The 19,314-nt window shown below is 34.1% G+C and overlaps 1 protein-coding gene across 10 annotated transcripts in view; it reads right to left on the reverse strand.

Annotated features, from left to right (window-relative positions):
- Nucleotides 1–260: 260 nt before the first annotated feature.
- The window catches only part of ROBO2 (roundabout, axon guidance receptor, homolog 2 (Drosophila)), a 1,357,399-nt gene continuing 1,338,345 nt past the window's right edge, over nucleotides 261–19,314 (reverse strand). For 6 of the 10 annotated variants that reach the window (XM_012731356.1, XM_012731319.1, XM_012731342.1 and 3 more), the window contains 4 exons: nucleotides 14,842–15,015; nucleotides 8,618–8,890; nucleotides 6,691–6,891; nucleotides 261–4,928 (listed from right to left, as the gene is read on the reverse strand). In XM_012731356.1, coding sequence (XP_012586810.1) covers nucleotides 4,927–4,928; nucleotides 6,691–6,891; nucleotides 8,618–8,890; nucleotides 14,842–15,015 — 650 coding nt within the window. In that variant the 3' untranslated portion in view covers nucleotides 261–4,926. The remainder of the gene's footprint in view (nucleotides 4,929–6,690; nucleotides 6,892–8,617; nucleotides 8,891–14,841; nucleotides 15,016–19,314) is intronic. The other 4 variants (XM_012731362.1, XM_012731346.1, XM_004675295.2 and 1 more) reach the window with 2 other exon arrangements.

Consider the following 19,314-nt stretch of genomic DNA (forward strand, 5'->3'; position numbering starts at 1 on the left):
CCAACACCCCCCCCTTCTCCTGACCTCATCTGACCTGGATTTCTGCGGCTGCAGATGACTTCACATTTCTGTTGGAAGTGAAATTTAGCATGGACTCTGCTAATTTCTCCTTAAAGAGATAAATAATTTTTTACTAATGGAGTGCATTAAATATTATTTGTAGATGAAAGGTGTTTTTCCAATATTGATGTTTTCTCTAGTTAATGAACAGTAATCAAGAGAGTGCAGTGTATTGTTTTAATAAAATTTTTGCACTTTTTTTGTCATTTGCAGGTGTTAACATAAACACAAATTCCATAAAGCAATGATTGTTTCTCATTTTCTTGATCACTGGTATATATTGTCTTTAATCACAAATATTATTTATTTTCATTGTATTATATTAATGTAGCATTACTTATTCTAATGCTATTTATGTTCATAGCTTACATAAGATACAATGAAACTCTGAAACTTATTGCTCTCTTACCAAGCATTTTTTAAAACTTTTAAGTCAATGTTTCTATTTTCTTATTTCCATTTGTATAGGCTTTTACAAAGTATAAACTTTTTTTCCTTTTTAGAGAGATTTTGATGCTGTAATTGTACTTGACAGTGACAAAGAATGAAATACTTAAGAAGTAAAACAAAAAAAGGGAATTTTTTTCTACCCTGTCTGTAAAATGACTTTCAACATCCATTAGTTTAAAAAAAAAAATTGTCATTAGCAATTTTGAGGCAATTAAAAACATTTACTTTCTTTCAATCCTTATCCTTACTTATATTCTAAAAATAATTAAGTAATTCTGTAGACAAGACATTTCTATTATCTCTATCTGAAAGTCTGTATGGGAGAAGTAAGGTCAGATCTAGAAAGCAGTGCCCATGGAGTGGAATTTAGATTTCAAATTCATTTTATATACTTCATCAGTGTTTTTTAGTCTCTACTATACATCAACACCAATTCCTTTGATTGTTGCCCTACTCATTGCTGAATGAAAGAGTGAATTTATGTCATAAAATATTAATGCAGACTCTGTAAGCAGTAGAAGGGTCTATTTTTGGTTTGTCCGTAAGCAAGTCTGTTTTACATAAATGGCTTTTTTACAAATTTGAAATGTGAATATATTTTATTTTTTTCCCAGTGAGTACACAATACACAATTCTTTGACAATACTATTAACCAATTTTATGCCAATTTCTTTTCTGTTCTAACAACATTAAATGAAACACATTAAGATTTTGGACGCTGTTTGGTGACTTAAGCTACTGTTAAAAAAATCCATCTATAAAACAAAGTATAAAAGTCTACTCACGGCCACAAAGTGCCTTCTCTTGCAACACTTTAACGTCACAATAAATGTTTTTTAAAATTATGATAAGAAAAATTAGTAAATTGAAAGTCATTTTTTAAAAATATGGTGTTTCATTTGAAGTACACATTATAGAGAAGCAAATGAAAGTAACTTCACCTCTAAGATAATGTGGAAGGACATGTTGCTTTACACAATTCTTGTTATGAAATTCTAGAAATACAATATACAGAAGCAGATGAACAAGTTAATGAAGGTCATGATTCTGCATATCTTTAATACTGACACATTATTACTTTGCAGTGGTGAAGAAAAACCAGTTTAAAGTTCATTGGTATTTTGATAATTAATGGTCAATGAACAATTACATAAATTTATTGACTAGAAATTTGTAGGTGTTCTATCAAAGCTCATACAAATGTTCAACTTGAATTACATTCAAAATAGATTTCAGTACCTATAGCCTTAAACGATGACAGAGAACACCAGTTAAACCATCCTGTTAGCCAAAGCAAGTAACCTTACAGTGTTTCTACTTCCCTTTGGTTGTATGATTCCAGAGATGTCGTTCACTATTTTCTCTGTTCTCCCTTGAACTGGATTCAAATCCTGTGACACAATCAGTTGTTTTCATGTCCCTGTTCTTTCCCACTTTAAATATGGCATGGAAAGATCTGAAGAAGGGGTAGGGTGACTGCCTGCAAACACTCGGGCATCCCTGAGTTGGGGCAGATTTAGCTATTTCCCAGTAGACTTCAAGTGTCATGCATGAAGCTGCGCTTATGTTGGGCATGACTTCACAGCCTTGTTCCCTGTGAATGCAAGATAAGATTACATTCTCTCCCACTCAGATATCCCGGTGACAGCTTATGCAAACTTCTGTTTAGACCTGCAAAAGAGTGAGCATACTGAAATTCTAATCAGAAGCCTTTAATAGGCCACAGAACAAAAAAATCATCACAGCTGTCCTATGTGTTTTCATTCTTCTAGTGACATTTGACTTAAACTGATTAGAAGCTTTTACATATAGGAAGTTGATTTGTTTTTAGTAGTGTTCCTGAATTCATTTGGATAGCCATGACATTTTATCTCATTATCTACATGAGGTTGATTTGGGGTGATCTGACTGATTTTTTAAAACTAGACTTAACTGGGAATATGACCAGTCTAGAAGATCATTCATAAATCTACAGCATTGGCATAATGAAACCATAGCAGCTATTTATGCATGGAAGACAATCAGCTAGGCAGGATGCAATTTCCCACCTTAATCCACAAGTCACAAGTTTTGGTTTATTCATCACATATAACTGTCAGTTACCAAGTGTCAAATGCTATGTGTAATATGTGCAATGAAATAAGGTTTTAGACTAATTGAGGTATAGTGGAACATACTAAAGAGGGGACATAAGTGAACACAGTTGTGTTTGCTTTGAAATAGAAAGAAGTGAAGAACTATAGAAGTAAAAAAAAGCTTAATTCCTCACATATCACAGTTGTAAGTTGAACTCATTCTTTCCATAAATGTCTCATCTTCCCAGTCTCTTTGACCCAGATAAATTGAAGCTGCATCAATATTTAGGCACTGGTGGTACAAAGATGATAACGGGTTTAGTGTGTGTGTGTGTCTCAGAATTGTTTTTCACTTCAATGAAGAAATACCCTACATGCAGCAAAAAGTGGGGTCTGTACTCTTAATGTTCTGTTTGTTCCTCTGTACTGGCCTGTGTAGATGCAGTCTCATGGAATGGAAAAGATGGAAACATCGTATTATCTCATCCCTTTGTGATCACATTTCACTTACAGTTAGTGCCTGAGCCCATAATGCAAAGAGTACAAATTGTCATTCCAATGGATCAGATTTTCTAGAATTGACCCTAACGATTACATCACATATTATATCAAGTACCAATTACTGAACATGTCCTAGGGGAAAGATGAGAAAGTATAGGCAAGTAAAATTTACAACCGTGTAGGTAGCACGTGGGAAAATGTCACAAGTAGGAATTTCAGGAAGGTTCTTTTTTACTTGACTGATTGACTATACATGTACAGTAGCTAACATCTTTCAAAGTCATATTCATATTGATCATGTATGTCACCGATAGCCAGGAATTTCTTGTTCTCAAAGTCGTGAAAACAAATGAGGCAGGACACTGCTATTAATGTCCACTTACGAGGTTTGGTTTTATTTAAAAAGTGTATAAACATGCATTTTTCTCCTTTAAAATTTTTTTTCAATTTACTCATTCAAAATGGGTCAAACATATTTTTGTTGGTAGCCAATTTCTGAAAATGTACCATAAAATATTTAATCCAATAAATCTACTTACTGTGAAATGAACATACTCTGAGCACTGCTTTTTTTTTTTTAAGCACTTACAATTTGGCTATATATTTGGTGGCATAAACGTCATTTCTTAATCAAATAAAACACAAAATTGTATCTATACGGCATTATTTTTCAAGAGTCATGAACTGAAGTGATGCAGCTCTATCCTCTAGTGTGTACTGTACATGTATTAGAAAGATGAAACAAGATATTGTAATAGAATTTTTATATTTGGAAGCAGCCCGAGTATGTCCTAATAATAAATTGCCTCTTTACTATTTGCTAGATATCTTAGAGTTCATTTTGTTTGTTTCCTTGGGGAACTTCATATTGTATTCTGACTTAATGAGTTGGAGAGATTAATTATGGTAATTCAGAAAATGCTTTTAAAATAACTGTAATATAAATACAGCTCTTGTGAAACACCTTAATTTCAATTTCTTTTAGATTGTAATTCTCAGGTGGGTCAATTACAATGACAGGTAAGGTTAACTCAGTATAGCTTTAATTTCTGTTTACTGTGTTAGCAAGTTTAGTACATCTTTGCTACCTGTGTATTTTAATGCTTATTCAGTCTTAGATGTAAACTCCCTTCTTTTGACCCTTGCTTTTGTCAATAGTAAAAGCCACCTTTCTCTCTCTTTTTATTGACTCAGTCTTTGATGCTCAAAGAAGGCTTCTCCAACACCACAATTCCTTTGCCTCTTCCTATTTCTACACCCCAACTGAAAACCATCTAATGGACTGGTTACGACCAGCATTATCCAAACTAACTTACAGTACAGAAACTCCCTTCACATTCAGTCTTTTTCTTCATGTCACGAGGAGTAGAGATTTGTGCTTATCACCAAATAAAATTGCAGTGCAAAATTTAAACATAAAAGTTACACAATTAAAAGTTAATATATGGCACCACAGCCTATTAATTCACATATAGTACAACAGACCAATAAGAACAGACAATAATATGAACAGAGCTAAAAAGATGGAGCTTGCATAGCAATGCACAAAAGAAATTATATACAGAGGAAAATCCTTTTCTTCCTGGAGGGCGAGTTTTGTTTTCTTTCTTTTTTATATACTCCTGACAAGAAAGAGTTAAGGTGGGTGGTGTACTTAAGAGAAGAACACAAGTAAAATATCTGTGGGATATGTGTGGCTGTGTGTCTTTACATTGCATTTACAGTTGTTGTAATAGTACATAAATAAAGAAATTGTTCATTGCACTGTTTAGTGTCATCACTTCCATGAGTTCAGACCTGCTGGTCCTTCAGAGCAGCTTTGCATGTCTCCTCTCAGTTACTCTATAAAGAGATTAAAAAAAAAAATCAGAAAGTCTTCCCTTAAGTTATATTTTTATCCTCATCAGAATAACAAAAAGCAAAGCAAATAAGATGATAAATAGAATGTCATCAGATTTTGTGAGTTTGAAAATTTAAGACATTTTACTTGAGGGAGATGACAGGGGGAAGAGAAAGAAGCTCTGTAGAATTTGGAGACTTACAACCCAAGCAGAGCTATTTTTATGTTTTTTGTGAGTCAAGTAAAAGATTAAAAAATATCCAGTCGTTGTGAGTCAGATTAAATATTATAGATATATCTTAATGCTAATCATATTATTATTAGACCATAATGACTCGTATCAATTAAGGACTGTAGAGTTTTGAAAGTACTTTTACTTTTCATTATCTCATGGCATACCTATGACATGCACATAATAGTAATTATTTATCTAATGTTTAGATAAAGGTTAGAGAGAGAGAGAGAGAGAGAGAGAGAGAGAGAGACTAGGAAAGTAGCTAATTTTTCTTCTCAAATAACCAGTAAATGGTTGAGAAGATTAAAAACCAGGTTTGATCTCTCAGTAACATTTTTAAATTGAATTTAGAAGAGCAACTGAATATTCAGCAAATGCAACTCTAATCGGATACAAAAATTGATAACTTTTCTCATAAAATTAATATGAATTTCAATGTTTTTCACTGTGACACCCCATGGCATTCTCTTTCCCTGTCACCTAGTATTTCATATTTTGAAAATAGATATTTCACTAGTTACCATGCCATTGGTGTACTAAAATAGAGGAAATTCTTTATATGTTAAGTAAAACTGAATTATCAACTTAGCAAGTTTGACTCCCTAATTTGAAAAATATGTAAATAAAAAGCAATAGGGAGTGAGAAATTCCAGAAGAGGCTATTTAAAACTGCTGTAGGACCAATAGGCTTTCTTTTCTTTAATGGATTCAGTCAATAAGGCAAAAAGAAAAAAAAGACAAAGTAGGCTATATTTAATTAACTTGCAATTATCAAGATTAATTACTACATTTATATACTTTATGTGTCGTAGAAATTATACTTGAAATAGAAGAAATGTTTGTTTAATTGACTCCTGTAAATAGCCACGGTCTGTTAATGTCAAACTTGCTGAAAATCAGAATTGATTTTTTTTTCTCATGTAACAAAGCAAATCTACCATTTGTTTATTGTTATTACTGGTTTTAGGGCCTGTTACCCCCAATATGGCACCTCAGCATATCTTAAGCTGAATAAGTTTGAGAAAACGGTGCCGTCTTTCTCACAGATTATAAAACAGCTATGTGAAAGAAACCCTCTTCATACCCGAAGAAAAAAATCCTTATTACCAGATGGAGTTTGAGCCAACAAATCTACACAAATAAACCTGTTAAATCTGTTAAACTACAAATAAACCTGCTAAACTATTATCGTCCTAGTTATGTTGTCATTATTTACTTACACCTTTGGGCTCAAATCCCCTGTTCTTATCAAATCTTCCCAAATTTACTGTTTCTTTGTCAGAGGTACAAAAGTTTCCCCAGATCTGATTATTTCTTTGGGCCTTTATTCTCTTGCAAATGTTTCCATGTATATGCAAACATTCAAAAATACGTATGCTTTATGTGCTCCATTAGTTTCTCATTTCAGCTAATCTTTCAGACTGAGTCAGGAATCTTAAAAGGGTCTAGAACGACTTATTCTTCCTTGACATCAACACGATGCTCTTTTTGAATCACTGTGCTTTTTTTCAATGCTCTGAAGCACTTACATAATTCACCTGTAAACTGTCCTTGACTACTGGAGCCCATGTATCCTATGTCAAGAAGGTCGCTGGCGTTGCGCTGGAGGTTGCCCCTCAATGCCTCTGCTTTCCTAGGTCCAGTGGATCCTTTTGAAGAAGCTGTTCCTGATGAGCTGTGACCGCCTGGGGAAGGAAAACTGGGCTTGCTATAGGGCACCAAGGTCTCCTCTGAAGAAAAAAACACAAAGGGCTAAGTCGAAAAACAACATGGAGACAAAACCAACCTAACCTAGAATACAAAGCTCAGATGGGCTATTTTACCATTTCACTCTTCAGTAAAACTCAAAATACAAAGTTAATAAGGCCCATATATTAAAAAAAAAAATTCCATGTGCAAGCAACATTTCCTACAATAAAAACTGAAGCAAGACTGAATTAGAAGATCTGGGGATAAGTACACAAAGTTATATATCATTTTCAAAATTTAAATTCATTATAAAACAGTTGCATACAATGAACCATATTGTTTAGCAAGAGTATTTCTGAGAATAATTTCTGGATTTCAATGAGGCTCCAATTTAATTTTTCCATTAAGATTGAAGAAACGTGGTTATTATTTTAGTTTAAATTATAACAACATATTCTTAATCAATTTAGGTAAAGAACTATTAGTTAATAAAATTTCTTAAATTTTCATTATTTGTTGGGAAACAAATACATTATTTGAAAGGCTAAGCATTTCCTTTCCTTAAAGAGAAACATTTGTTATTTTAATAGATTAGGTCAACATTCTTCTTATATGCCACGTCGCTACATAAAACCCATGATGTACTTTACTAGTACTCCATATTTTCTTTCATCCTCATTACTTCTTCCTCTTTATCTTTTCTCGTCTGTCTTTCTGTCTGTCTATCTCTCTTTTTGTCCATTTCTATTTGTTCTTTACTTTCTCAGTGTGGGCTATTTCCCTCCTTGGTAATCTGTAATGATGGGGATGACATGATTTTTCCCTCATTTTGAATGATGTAAACCTCCTGTTTCACTAAATCTAAATTGTCACCTTTGCATTACTGCATAATTATATTTCTTAGTGTTAGGTAGTACATTGTGACAAAATATAATTATTGAAAATACACACAAGTAGAGGACTAAAAAAGATTGAGTCCCAATGAATATATGACCGTGGAAGGAACCTTTCAAATGATGTGTGTGTGTGTGTGTGTGTGTGTGTTTGTGTGTTTGTGTCAGGACGTATGTTTTCAATAAATTCTGACATGAAGGGAGGCCACCAAAAAAATGTGTTCATATAATAGGGTCAATATCCCTCTCCCCCCAAAAAAGGAAATCCAACCACAAATCATGAAATTTATTTTTTAACATTTCCAGAATTTTGATTTATAAACAAGAACATTTCCCATTGAAGTGTTAACAGTCAACTAAATGTAATCATTTAGAGAAAGTACAAGCCTACTTTTCTAACAGGAGGTTTCTGTGTCTGGGCACTGACTTGCAACTTTATTTCAATTAATTCACCTATTTGCATTGAAGTGAATTCTCCATGCAAAATAACTAGTCACTCCTGTCAAAAAGGCCAGCTGGTTGAAGGAAAAGGTTAAATGGACCTTTTCTTTTTTTCAGACACCGAAATTTACTGGTGTTAAACAAACTCAATATAAACTCTAAAAGGCAAATAATCAAGCTGTCTCCTGTGCACTACAGATGAAGTTCCAAGGTCTGTTGGGCTCAAAGAGTCTATTCAGAGGCTAACGGGAGGGCCCCCTGGAATCAGTCTTAAGGAATCTGGTGGTGAGCTCTGTTGAGGAATTCCAACTTCACCTAGTGATTCAAGGCAAATGTGTTTCAGATGCCCTCAAACAACGGTCATTTCTAAAATACCCACAAGGAACAAAATATGGTCAAATTCCACCCTTTCTTGGGACAGTGCAGAACACACCTGGTCCGACACCTTGTTTGTGGAGGGCTTTCCGTCTATCTTCTTGGCGTTCTGTGGCGTTTATCCATTCTTGGGTTTGTCGCTGCCACTCTAGAGGTGTTCTAGCTGGACAATCCAGTGAGCTCTTTGTTTCTTCTAAGTTCGATGCTTGTTGTCTCTCCAGAGAGCTTCCTTTTCTCTCTGTTGAGTTTTCCGCGTTACCAGCATTCTGGCTTGGGCCTATTTGCTGCCTTAAACCCTGACCTGGAGGGGGGTCTGGTGGTGGTGGAAGATCTAAAAATTTTGAATAATATTTAGAATGGACTACAATTTAATGAAAAGTACAGATTTTATTTCAAGATGAAGAAAAAAACCTAAAGCTATCACCCATGCAAAAAGAAATTTGGAGGGGGAGGAGAGGGAGAAGGAGAGGTCAGTTGTTTATATCCCAAATACATATTATTGTTTTATTTACTATTTTTTGTTACAGTGCTTTTAAATTAAAGTCAACCAGTTCATTCGACTGTTATATGTAGAAGTGTTTTCTACTGCACGTTGAGATTAGTGTTCAGGGTTTAAAGGGCAATGTATGGTTCCTTCATATTTAATCAACTGTCCACCCCCACACCCCCAAAGTAGAAAAACCTTGACACAAAATGACTAGAAATACTAGCAGCTGTGTTAATAAAAGGCCCTAGGAAGAATAAGAGCTCTCCTGCCGATCTTGACAGGAAACGTTGCCCTCGGGAAATTAAGAACTATATGCCGTATCATATGCAACATATGACTTCCTTTATCCATGTATGTGGCACATTTAGCAACAGTCAAAGGGTTAAGCTAACATTTATTAAATGCAATTAGCATTATGCCTGACAACCAGTTCTGATTGTTCGTTTCATGAGTTAGCTAATGAGTTACAACTAATATATTATAATCTTCCAATGTATTAATTTTACTAACTAATAACCAGTGTTCAGAGTACAGATAGAACATGCTTCATGGTCAAGAGCAGACAATGCGTTGAGAAAATGTGAGAAGTGGGCTAGATTATTTTTCTTTTCAGAAAAGTACTTTATTACATGTGAAAAAATTAAAGCTGAAACACTTAGCAAAGTTTTCATTTTTAGATCATGGTATCTTTTAAAAAGTCTCTTTGGTTGTGAAATTATAGCCCTCTTAGTCCCTTAAGTATTACTGTATTTCTATTATATGATTTATAGTTATAATAGCTCTGAAATTACTTTGTTGATGAGTCTTATGAATTATTTTCTTTTTATAATTCTCACATATACTATTGCAAAAGTTTTTGTTTATCCTTTTGAGTATCAGTAATTATTTGTTTGAATGACCTAATATCACATATAATATACACATTTATTTCATTAATAGAGGAGATTATAGATAATATAGGTAACACCTTTCTATGCCATTTTTTATAAAGGAGCTCTCATTTACAATAACATTGTCTGAACTTTAAAAGGGAAAAGTATGCATTTCTTGTCCCAAATATAGCTTTCTTAAAAAAAAGAAAAAAGCTAAGCTGTACCTTCCAAAGACTTTCTTAACAAGTTTCATCCTGTCTTTCTTTTCTGAGCAAGATGATATTGGTCTCTGTTGAATTAATAATGATGGCCTCTTCAGCATGTTCTCTGGAAGTGCCTGCTTGGAACAGCATGCCCCGTTCTTATGTATGTTCTCTTGCTAGATTATGAATTACTCATTAGTGAGGGGACTGAGGTTTCTGTCTGGGAGAATAAAGATTCATTTGGGATATTTCTTCCAAAACGAAAACTAATCCAAGATTGAAATACGTGCTTGTTGAGTAAACCACCAACGAGCTACGTATTTCCTTTGTATTCAAAACTGACTTTGTTCAGTATGTATTATTATAAATGCAAATTAATTATTATATTTGAGTTATTGGACTTGGGTTGACACTGGGGAGGAATTACGATTATTTACTTGCAATATAACATATCTTGTCATTGATTTTTATTCTCCATCAGAGCATTTTAATTTTTAAAGTGGGTAAAATGGCATCTGCTTATGCCAGCTAAAATTCTGATTACTATTTAATTTAACTTGAAATCATATGGCTACAGATTAAGTAATATCTTTGGAGTGTATATATTTGAAGAAGTAAGATATTGCATGCACATTGAAATGAACAAATGGGAAGAAAGATGGAATTAAGAATGGCTGTGGAAAAAATAAAAGTATGTAATCGAATATGTTTACTTAAATTAAATTTATTATTCATTTCTTTGTTGAGTCATTTCAACTAAATCAATTCACTATAGAGTCTCTTACTGGCCTACTGAGGATTTGTTATTGTTAGGCACACAGGAGTGTACACATACAAATACACACACACACACACACACACACATACGCCAAAATTATCTCTTTTTTCCCAGTTGAGTCAAAGAAGTAGCAAAGAAATTAAATAGCTTCAGTCTAGATTTCCCTTCCCATGAATTTAGATTCATAAGTACATTTTCACTGGATAATTTGACTTGTTTAGAAAGCATATAAACTTTTACATAACAAATCTGAGTTTTAGATCTTCTCCTGTAAAACATGCTTTCTCTGTGGTGTTTCCCATCAAAATTAACAGCAATTCCATTCTACAGGTTGTTTAAAACTGGAGGCATTTTTTACTTCTCTGCATTACAGCAATATTAATTTCCTTACATCCTCTGAGCTCTATTTTCGTATTATGGCCAAACATTCATGTCATGTCATTGATTTACATTAGTATCATGACTAGCATCCATTCCCTATGCTACTCTGTGAGCTCCTATATACTTTCTATGCTTCCGTGTGGAAACATTCAATCTATCTTAATAGGTACAGTGACTTAACAGTAAAACACAAGTAACAGCATGTTATTTATACTGCCTTACATATAAACACAACACACACACACACACACACACACAAGGTAAGCTGATGCTCACTTCCAATGGTTTCCCATTGAAAGTGAGTATCAATGTCCTTGTTACAATAGCATGAATGTTATACATACATGACCCCGTTTGCTTGTCAGACTTCATATTCAACGCAATTGCTCTCAGTTCTTGTTTTTCATCAAATAAGCTTCAGTCTTCTACTTGCTACTCTCATTTCTTAGAATGATTAATCCTCAGATTAATTGCTCTGTCTTAATTTCTCCTACACTTTTCTCAAATGTCACAAAGGCTTACACGAGCACTCTTACTTTAAAAATAATGGTCTTTATACCTTTATATAATGATCTTTATACTTCTTGACTTCCTTTCCCGTGTCTTGCTCATGTCACTCAATCCCATTATGCATACTTATATTTTCACTTATGCATTTATATTAGTCTTAAACTATCTTTCCCACTAGAATATGAAGTCAAGGGTAGAGTAGGACACTTTGTTTGGTTCCCATTGTTTACCATCAAATAATTGCTTAATAAATATTTGAACAGATTCATAATTAAACTTATTCCCTGGTCAAGTTAGCCCATGGTAGAGCTGGGAAAGAGCACCTTCTCTGTGTAGTTTATTAAGAATAAGGGAAGGAAATCTAGAAAGAGGGACCAAGGGAGAAAAGTTTTAGGACAGAGAATTATCATCTCTGCCTTCTTCATTCAGCACTGTTCAACACACTGGCTTGAATAGGGATAGATGATTTTGATTGAGCAATGCCTGTTTAGGAGAGATTTCATCCAAGAAAGAAGAGTATTTCTTAACCTGTGTATAGTCACTTTGTGACAGATACTGACATTTCCCACAATTCTCAATTCCTGTTATTTGGCACAAAGGATACGTTCTTACATCAACATTTGATGTCATGTGACAGAAATAAGAGAAGTGGTCTGTCCCACTTGTACAAAGAACCTTCCCTCTGACCACCCACATTCTGTCTTCTCCTCACTCAGAAATCATAAAGGCTCCATCTTGAATATAATGATGCCTCAATGCTGCAGAAGGCTCTATCCCACATTAAGTTCAGTGGTGTGACACCTAACCTACATAAGTCATTGTGCTGACGAGAATCAGCTCTCACTGTAAGCTGTGTTTGGGGGTGGGGATAGTTTGGCCTAACAGAATAATTATTAATGTGCTGATGAAATACTACTGTAATATCTATAATGACAAAGTTTGGTGTAAAATGTTACATGCTGGGAGCTACTAAATAGCAATGTTCCCCTCACCAAACACTTTGATTTTATTTACAGTGTCGTAAAATTAATACCAACGCCAGGATTCATTTCACATAAATGCCATGGCATGTTCATTTGATGTGACATGGTAACTTTATGGATAATCTTTAAAGTGGCATCTAAAATAATGCCCTTCTTTCACAATTAAAATGTCTTTGAATTAAACACTTAGAAAGATATGTGAGCTAAACTTTCTTTGCAACATTACTACTTCCAAAGTGTATGTACTAATAACACATAATCCATAAACCCTTTTTAGAATGCTGGTAAACTTGAAAAGTTTGGAACCTATTTTTTTTTTTTAGAAAGATAAGCAATATATTGATCATTCTTTAAGCAAGGAGGTAGCTTGTTTCATGAATCACTCTGGGAAAAACTTACAAAAAATGTTCGAGGAAGCAGACAAAAGCTCTCTATTTGCAATTTACATTTTTTAATCTTCTGTGTATTGTGATTATGATCTTAAATATTTCAGACAAGTCACAGACAAATATATCTGGATTTTTTCTCTTTCCATGACATTCAGAGCAGTAGGTTTATAAAAAAATATTAATTCTGTGATTTATAACAACATATCACTGAGATTTGTAACAGCATATTTAGTAGAAATAAGATGAACACTTTAGAGTGCTTTACGGGCTCAATGTCTCCAGAACATATGAGGCAGAAAGGCAGTGGCAAGTATTTTTGCTCACCACAGGATATCTTTTTATAGAGAATCAAAAACTTGAATGTACCCTTACTTTCAAAGTCCACAGAAACCCTCTGAATGAAAACAATGTAAAAAGGAAGGGCAAATAAGCTTGAAGGCTTTCAAAACAAGTTATGTCTGGACGTTATAGTCTAGCATGTTTGATGACCTAAGTGTGAAGACACAAACTATGTACCCCTTCGCCAAGCCCAACAAAGAACAATGACTACTTTTGCAATTAAGCCTTATTCTGTCTTCTAATAAGTCTAAGAGGCTGACAAAAGCACTCATGACTCAGTTACATCTTCTCAAACCTGACTGCTGAATAGCTTCATCTCTGAGCTAAATATAACTGGTTTTCACCCTAGATGATCAAATCAGAATCTACAGGGGACATTTTAAGTACTTCCAAGGAGGTCCTAATGTGTAGCTTGAGGAAACATTTAATTTTTGGCTCTGGCATTATACTACAAAGTACTTTAAATATATTATTTTACATAGACATTAGAATAAAATTATAGGAAAACTATGTTAATCCATTTTATAAATATATGGGAATTACATTGATAGGAAATAGACCCTATTCTGTAGAAATGAACATTATGTAAGAAGATCCTCCAATAATATCATGTTTCCTGAAACCAGCAGTGTTTAAGTTAAAGACTAGATGCTACAAGTAAAATAATGAAAGGAGACAGCAAATTATGACCCAATGGCCAACTTTTGCTACTCCACCTTTTGTCAATAAAGCTTTATTTGAAATTAGTCACAACCATTTGCTTATTATTTTTTTTTTTCTATAGCTGTACTTGTGGACAATGGCAGTGACCAATCATTGTGACTGGGATGCTAAGATTCTCCAAAGCCAAACATATTTATTATCTCCACCTTTACAGAAAAGTTGATGCATCAGTAGATGCTCTGTAGCATGCTTTTAACCCTGTAAGTCATGAAACTAAAAAAAATGGTTATATTACAAATCACTGTCCTTTCCAAAAGTGACATACACCTAAGATATTTTAATTGAATATCAGACAGAGTCCTACAAGTGCACATAATACTTATGATTTTTTTTTTCCTTAAAGGAGATTGTCCATGGAAAAGTAACATAGAATGCCAGAATGGCAGAAAACCAGTGAAAGTTGGCTTTGTTGATACTTGCTAATATAGAAATAATTCCAGATTAAAAGAAAACAAAACAAAACAGTAGGGTGTTTAGTTTAAAGGACCATACTGCCAGGTTTTTGCCTAGTTATAGAATGAGACACCAGCTAATCTACCATAGCTACTTTAATCTAAGTTAACAGTTGTACAGAACAATCTCTTCAGTGAGGAGAAAAGAGAAGGGAACAAACGTACCCTCTGGCAGGCCCTCCCTTCGATGAGGCAATGCTGGTTGCTGGTCCATTCGCCCGCCCTTGTGTTTTTTACTGGGCCGAGGCCTCTGACCTTGACTCATGGCTGCACTGGTGTTACTGTCAGTAGAAAATGGGCTGGTTGGTCGAGGTCTTTGAGACGAGGTAAAAGCTTTGCCTAAAATAAAAAGCAAAGGAAGGGTGTAAGAAGTTACCATAACTCAGTGCTTTTTAGTGTCTCCTATTTCTGTTCTTACTAAGGCTAACCTCTCAACCTGCCTAGAGATGCCAATTAAAGACAGCCTACACTGGCAGAAAAAAATATAACCCTGCTGCCATTGATTTTGTACCTTTTATAATAACCAACACACTGGCCACTGAAAAAATTCAAGTAAATGAACATAAAACAAAGCCACCAACTGGAAACTTGGTATTACTTGATTATATATTTACTTCACCTTGACAAATGTACTGATATTTTTACAGGCATATGCAAATTCATGCAGCTTTTACTTCTTAAATTAAAGAAGCTATTTCTGAAATAATTCAGATACTGTCTTATTTGTTTAATCTTTCACCCTTGGAGTCTTACAAATTCCCTTGGAGCACAGCAAAATGTCCTGTAGTAATAATACTTGAAATTTTACATGAAAGGTCTGCTGAGGCACATATATTAAATTGACCTTACCACCCATACACATAAATGATGAATTCTGCCTCTTTTAGCCGGAACTCTATAACATCAGTGTATAGGATAGAGAGCAGGTTAAAATCACCTTGCGTATTCAAAGTGCAATAGGTGATTTCTGATGAATATTATTATGTCTGAGCAGACTCCAAATTCTCATTGAAATGAAAAGTGCTAGGTCCTTTTTTCTGGCTTAATGTACATAGGTAAGAAAATTTATTCTGAAAAATGTTAGCTAATAAACTTCCAAGAATTTATGATTATAATACCATGTTTTTTATTATGGCGAGAGGGTTAGTTTATTTATTCTCTTGTGCATGTTTTCATTTCTTAAAACATTATTGTATGTAGTTACATTTTCTTAAGTCAATGTGACATGATACTGCTTAGTGCTTTATTAGCTATTAGCATACATGCAGGAAATGCACTTATGTTTTCTAATTTATTAGTCTCCTTGCACTTTCTCACTGTTCTGCTTATAGTTATGCCACAAAAAGCACTCAGGCAACATAAAAGTTTCTGACTTATACCGTATAAAGCAAGAAAATTCAAATAACTGCTACAGTACAACATATTTTAGTTAGGATGCTATATGAAAAATAAACCTCTGCAATGCTTAGAAATTCTTTTTTTTTTCATTAGATAATGCGTGGTCAAAGAAATATTGATGGTATAATTCAAAGAAATTTTCCAGGATTCATTTTTATATCCTGAGGGTACAGTGAAGGGTCAACATCATTTTTCTTTACTGTTTGAGTATTAGTTAGATTTAAAATATACATTTTGAGTTTCATCACCTTATTTTATAAGGTAGCTAAATTTAATATATCAGTAGCTTCTTATATATAGTTGAAGAAGTATGCAGTTATATAATGACATATACTGTGTAAAAGCTATATTACTTTAATAAATCTAATGATTATAAATAACTTACAAAAGCCCGACTCCTACATTTTTGGGGCAAATGAACAGATCTGTGAAAAATTACATAATCTGGCTTTTATAGTTATTACTCATTACTCTTACAAATTTAGATTACTTTAAAGAGCAATCCACATGTAGTTATTATTTTATTCAAATTGCAAATGCAGTGGTTATATCTTTAAGTAGCATCCTTTTAAACAAATAAAAAACTATTGGGTTAAAATGTTAACAGCCAAACAATTAATAATACCATCAGCCACTTGAACTGTTAGACTGACAGCTTTAGGCCCACTCACCCCATGCTGAGAAAGCCTTCCCAGAAAGTGCATTTGTAGGAAAAAAATGGGGCAAAGAAAAGTAATGGAGATAAAAGCTGAATGATTTTAATCATTGGGTACTTTATTGATTGTGTGAGAATTTTGCAAAGTGTGAATTATTGAAAATTTAATGGCAATTTCAGTTGCTGCTTTGCTGTAATATAAAAGGAAGCATAATACAATTAATCAGCAGCGCTGTGAAGAGGCAAAAGAAAGAAAGGAAAGTGTGAGTAGGAACCTAATCTTGGATCGGTCCAAGAAGCATCAGAAGAGAGTTCTGGAAATTAAGCGTCCACACTGTGTTCATGCAAATTAAAGAAAGTCCTGCAGTCTGACTCACTGAGGAGAAAGAACAGGAGAAACATAGCTCAGTGTCCAAGATTCTCTCATGCAAAGAGTGTTGACTCAGAGTCTACCAACCTGTTCTTGTAAGGCTGGTTCCATCCAGCCTAAAACCAGCTTTATCTGCTGCTGCCACCAGTGCTTGTGCAAAGCTGCCGCTGGCAAAGATGGAGCCATCTGAGGAGCTACCTACACTAGATCTATGACTAGAAAAGTTACGATCCTCATCAGATGCAGAGCCCCATCCATTTACCATTGAACCTAAAAACAAATGTAGTTGTCTAGTGAGTTGTATACAATGGATAACTTATCTGCTGTACACACTATACTAACAAACAAGTAGTCTGCCTCAGCGCCTTACTTCTCCTTGAAGTCAGTCTGGTTTGATGATGACTGATTTAGCCACTTGCAAGCATCATCTGTGCTCGAAACATCCCACGTGCAGAAAAGAATGAAGTTCAGTTAAAACCTGTATCTCTTAGTACCACCTAAGCAACATATGTTCTACATATTCCATTCCTACATTGTTTAAGTTATATGATCATTTTCCAAAAGAGAATGGCTAAGTTTTCATCCCAAAATGCAGAGAATTTTCTTACTGAAAGAAATTACAGTGCATTTAATTAAATTTATCAAGGACTGAGTTGAATAAATGTGAATAGATTTTGGATTTAATGCAGACGTTAATGGCAATTTGCATGAACTATATACTTGTATATTGCAGAGAGGCTGAATTATTTCAAAATTTTAAAATAAAAATTTAATTACTCAGGAAGCAAACATTCACACAAAATGTATAAAACATATAAAAACAAAAACATTTAGAACACACAAAAATATATCTTTCACAAGTTCTATTAATTTTAATGTTCAGTATTTAACACTTTCTTTGCTTTCTAATTTAATTTCAGGCATCCAGTTTTCTCCTTAATATTGATTTTTATTTTGGAAAATTAACCATTATGAAGAATATCAGTAACATTAATATGAACTTCAAAATGCACTATGGTTATGGAGGAAAGTAATATGTTCTTTGTATAGAGAGTTGCAAAATAAAAGATTCTAAGAAATAATTTTCATCCCTAATTTTTCAGGAAGTCACTTACAATTTTATTTTTTCCCTAAAGTAAAGCATCTTGAGATGAGACAAGCTACTTGATATTGATATTTATTGTAAATAAATATTTACTTAACTACAATGTATGACAATAAAGTAGCAAGAGTTGCATGTCCAAAAAGAAAAAAATTTAGGGAGGCCAAAGTAGCATTTATAAAAGTGAACATAACTTCTAATTAAACCACACACATATCCACATGTTCTATAGATTATTTCCACTTTTCCCCAGAAAAAACAGGAATGTGCATCGTGAGGTATCGGTACTTTCACCAAAGTCCTAGATACAATAACATGGGTTCATGCACTCGCCAATCAGAAAAACCAGAAACCGAAGGGGTTAGAAGGATCACAGAAGTTAAAAGGATGTTAAGTGTAGCAGAGAAAGATAGAGTTTTGATTCTATTTGCCAAGAGCACAGAGATACACTTTTTACTTTCCAAACAAATTCCCTGGACACAGACTACTGCAAGGGAGCCAAGATAACAACAGCAACCAAACCTCCTCGAGAGAACCATTTCTGAGTTAATAATCACCAGTCAAGGATCGACAGCCCAAAATGAAAGGAGAAATGATGCAATAGGCTTTGCAATGGAATGCTCCCGCAGATAAGAACAAATCAAAGCGATCCAGTCAGTGATCACCAAAGAATCTGAAACCCTAGAGCTGAGAAGAGTTTAAAACTCAGTGCCAGTGTCTTCCATGTGCTGTTTCCTGTATTTTTAAATGTCTGCTAACCATCAGCAAATAGATCAGTATCAGCTATCTGAAACTCACTTTCTGAACAAACATCTCCTTTTCTTTATCTCTAATTTCATTCCTAAGCTATTCTTAAATGATTCCCTCTAGTCCCTTTTATCTTCCTCGCTGCCATCTAAGTGAGTTTTTCCGAAACACTTATTATGTAATTTTATTCTTCACTGCAAACCTTCCTTAGTTTGCAGATGCCATATCCAGTCATAGGTATTCGAGCTCCTTCAACATCCATCCCACACACCGTGAAGCCTCAAACGCCCCTTATGTCCCATGGAGTCATCGTCCCTCATCTGCATTCATTGCTTCTTATTCACTCAACACACTTCTAGTTTATTA

Source organism: Condylura cristata, unplaced genomic scaffold (genome assembly GCF_000260355.1).
Source record: "Condylura cristata isolate star-nosed mole 26May11 unplaced genomic scaffold, ConCri1.0 scaffold00003, whole genome shotgun sequence".
Taxonomy (NCBI): Eukaryota; Metazoa; Chordata; class Mammalia; order Eulipotyphla; family Talpidae; genus Condylura; species Condylura cristata.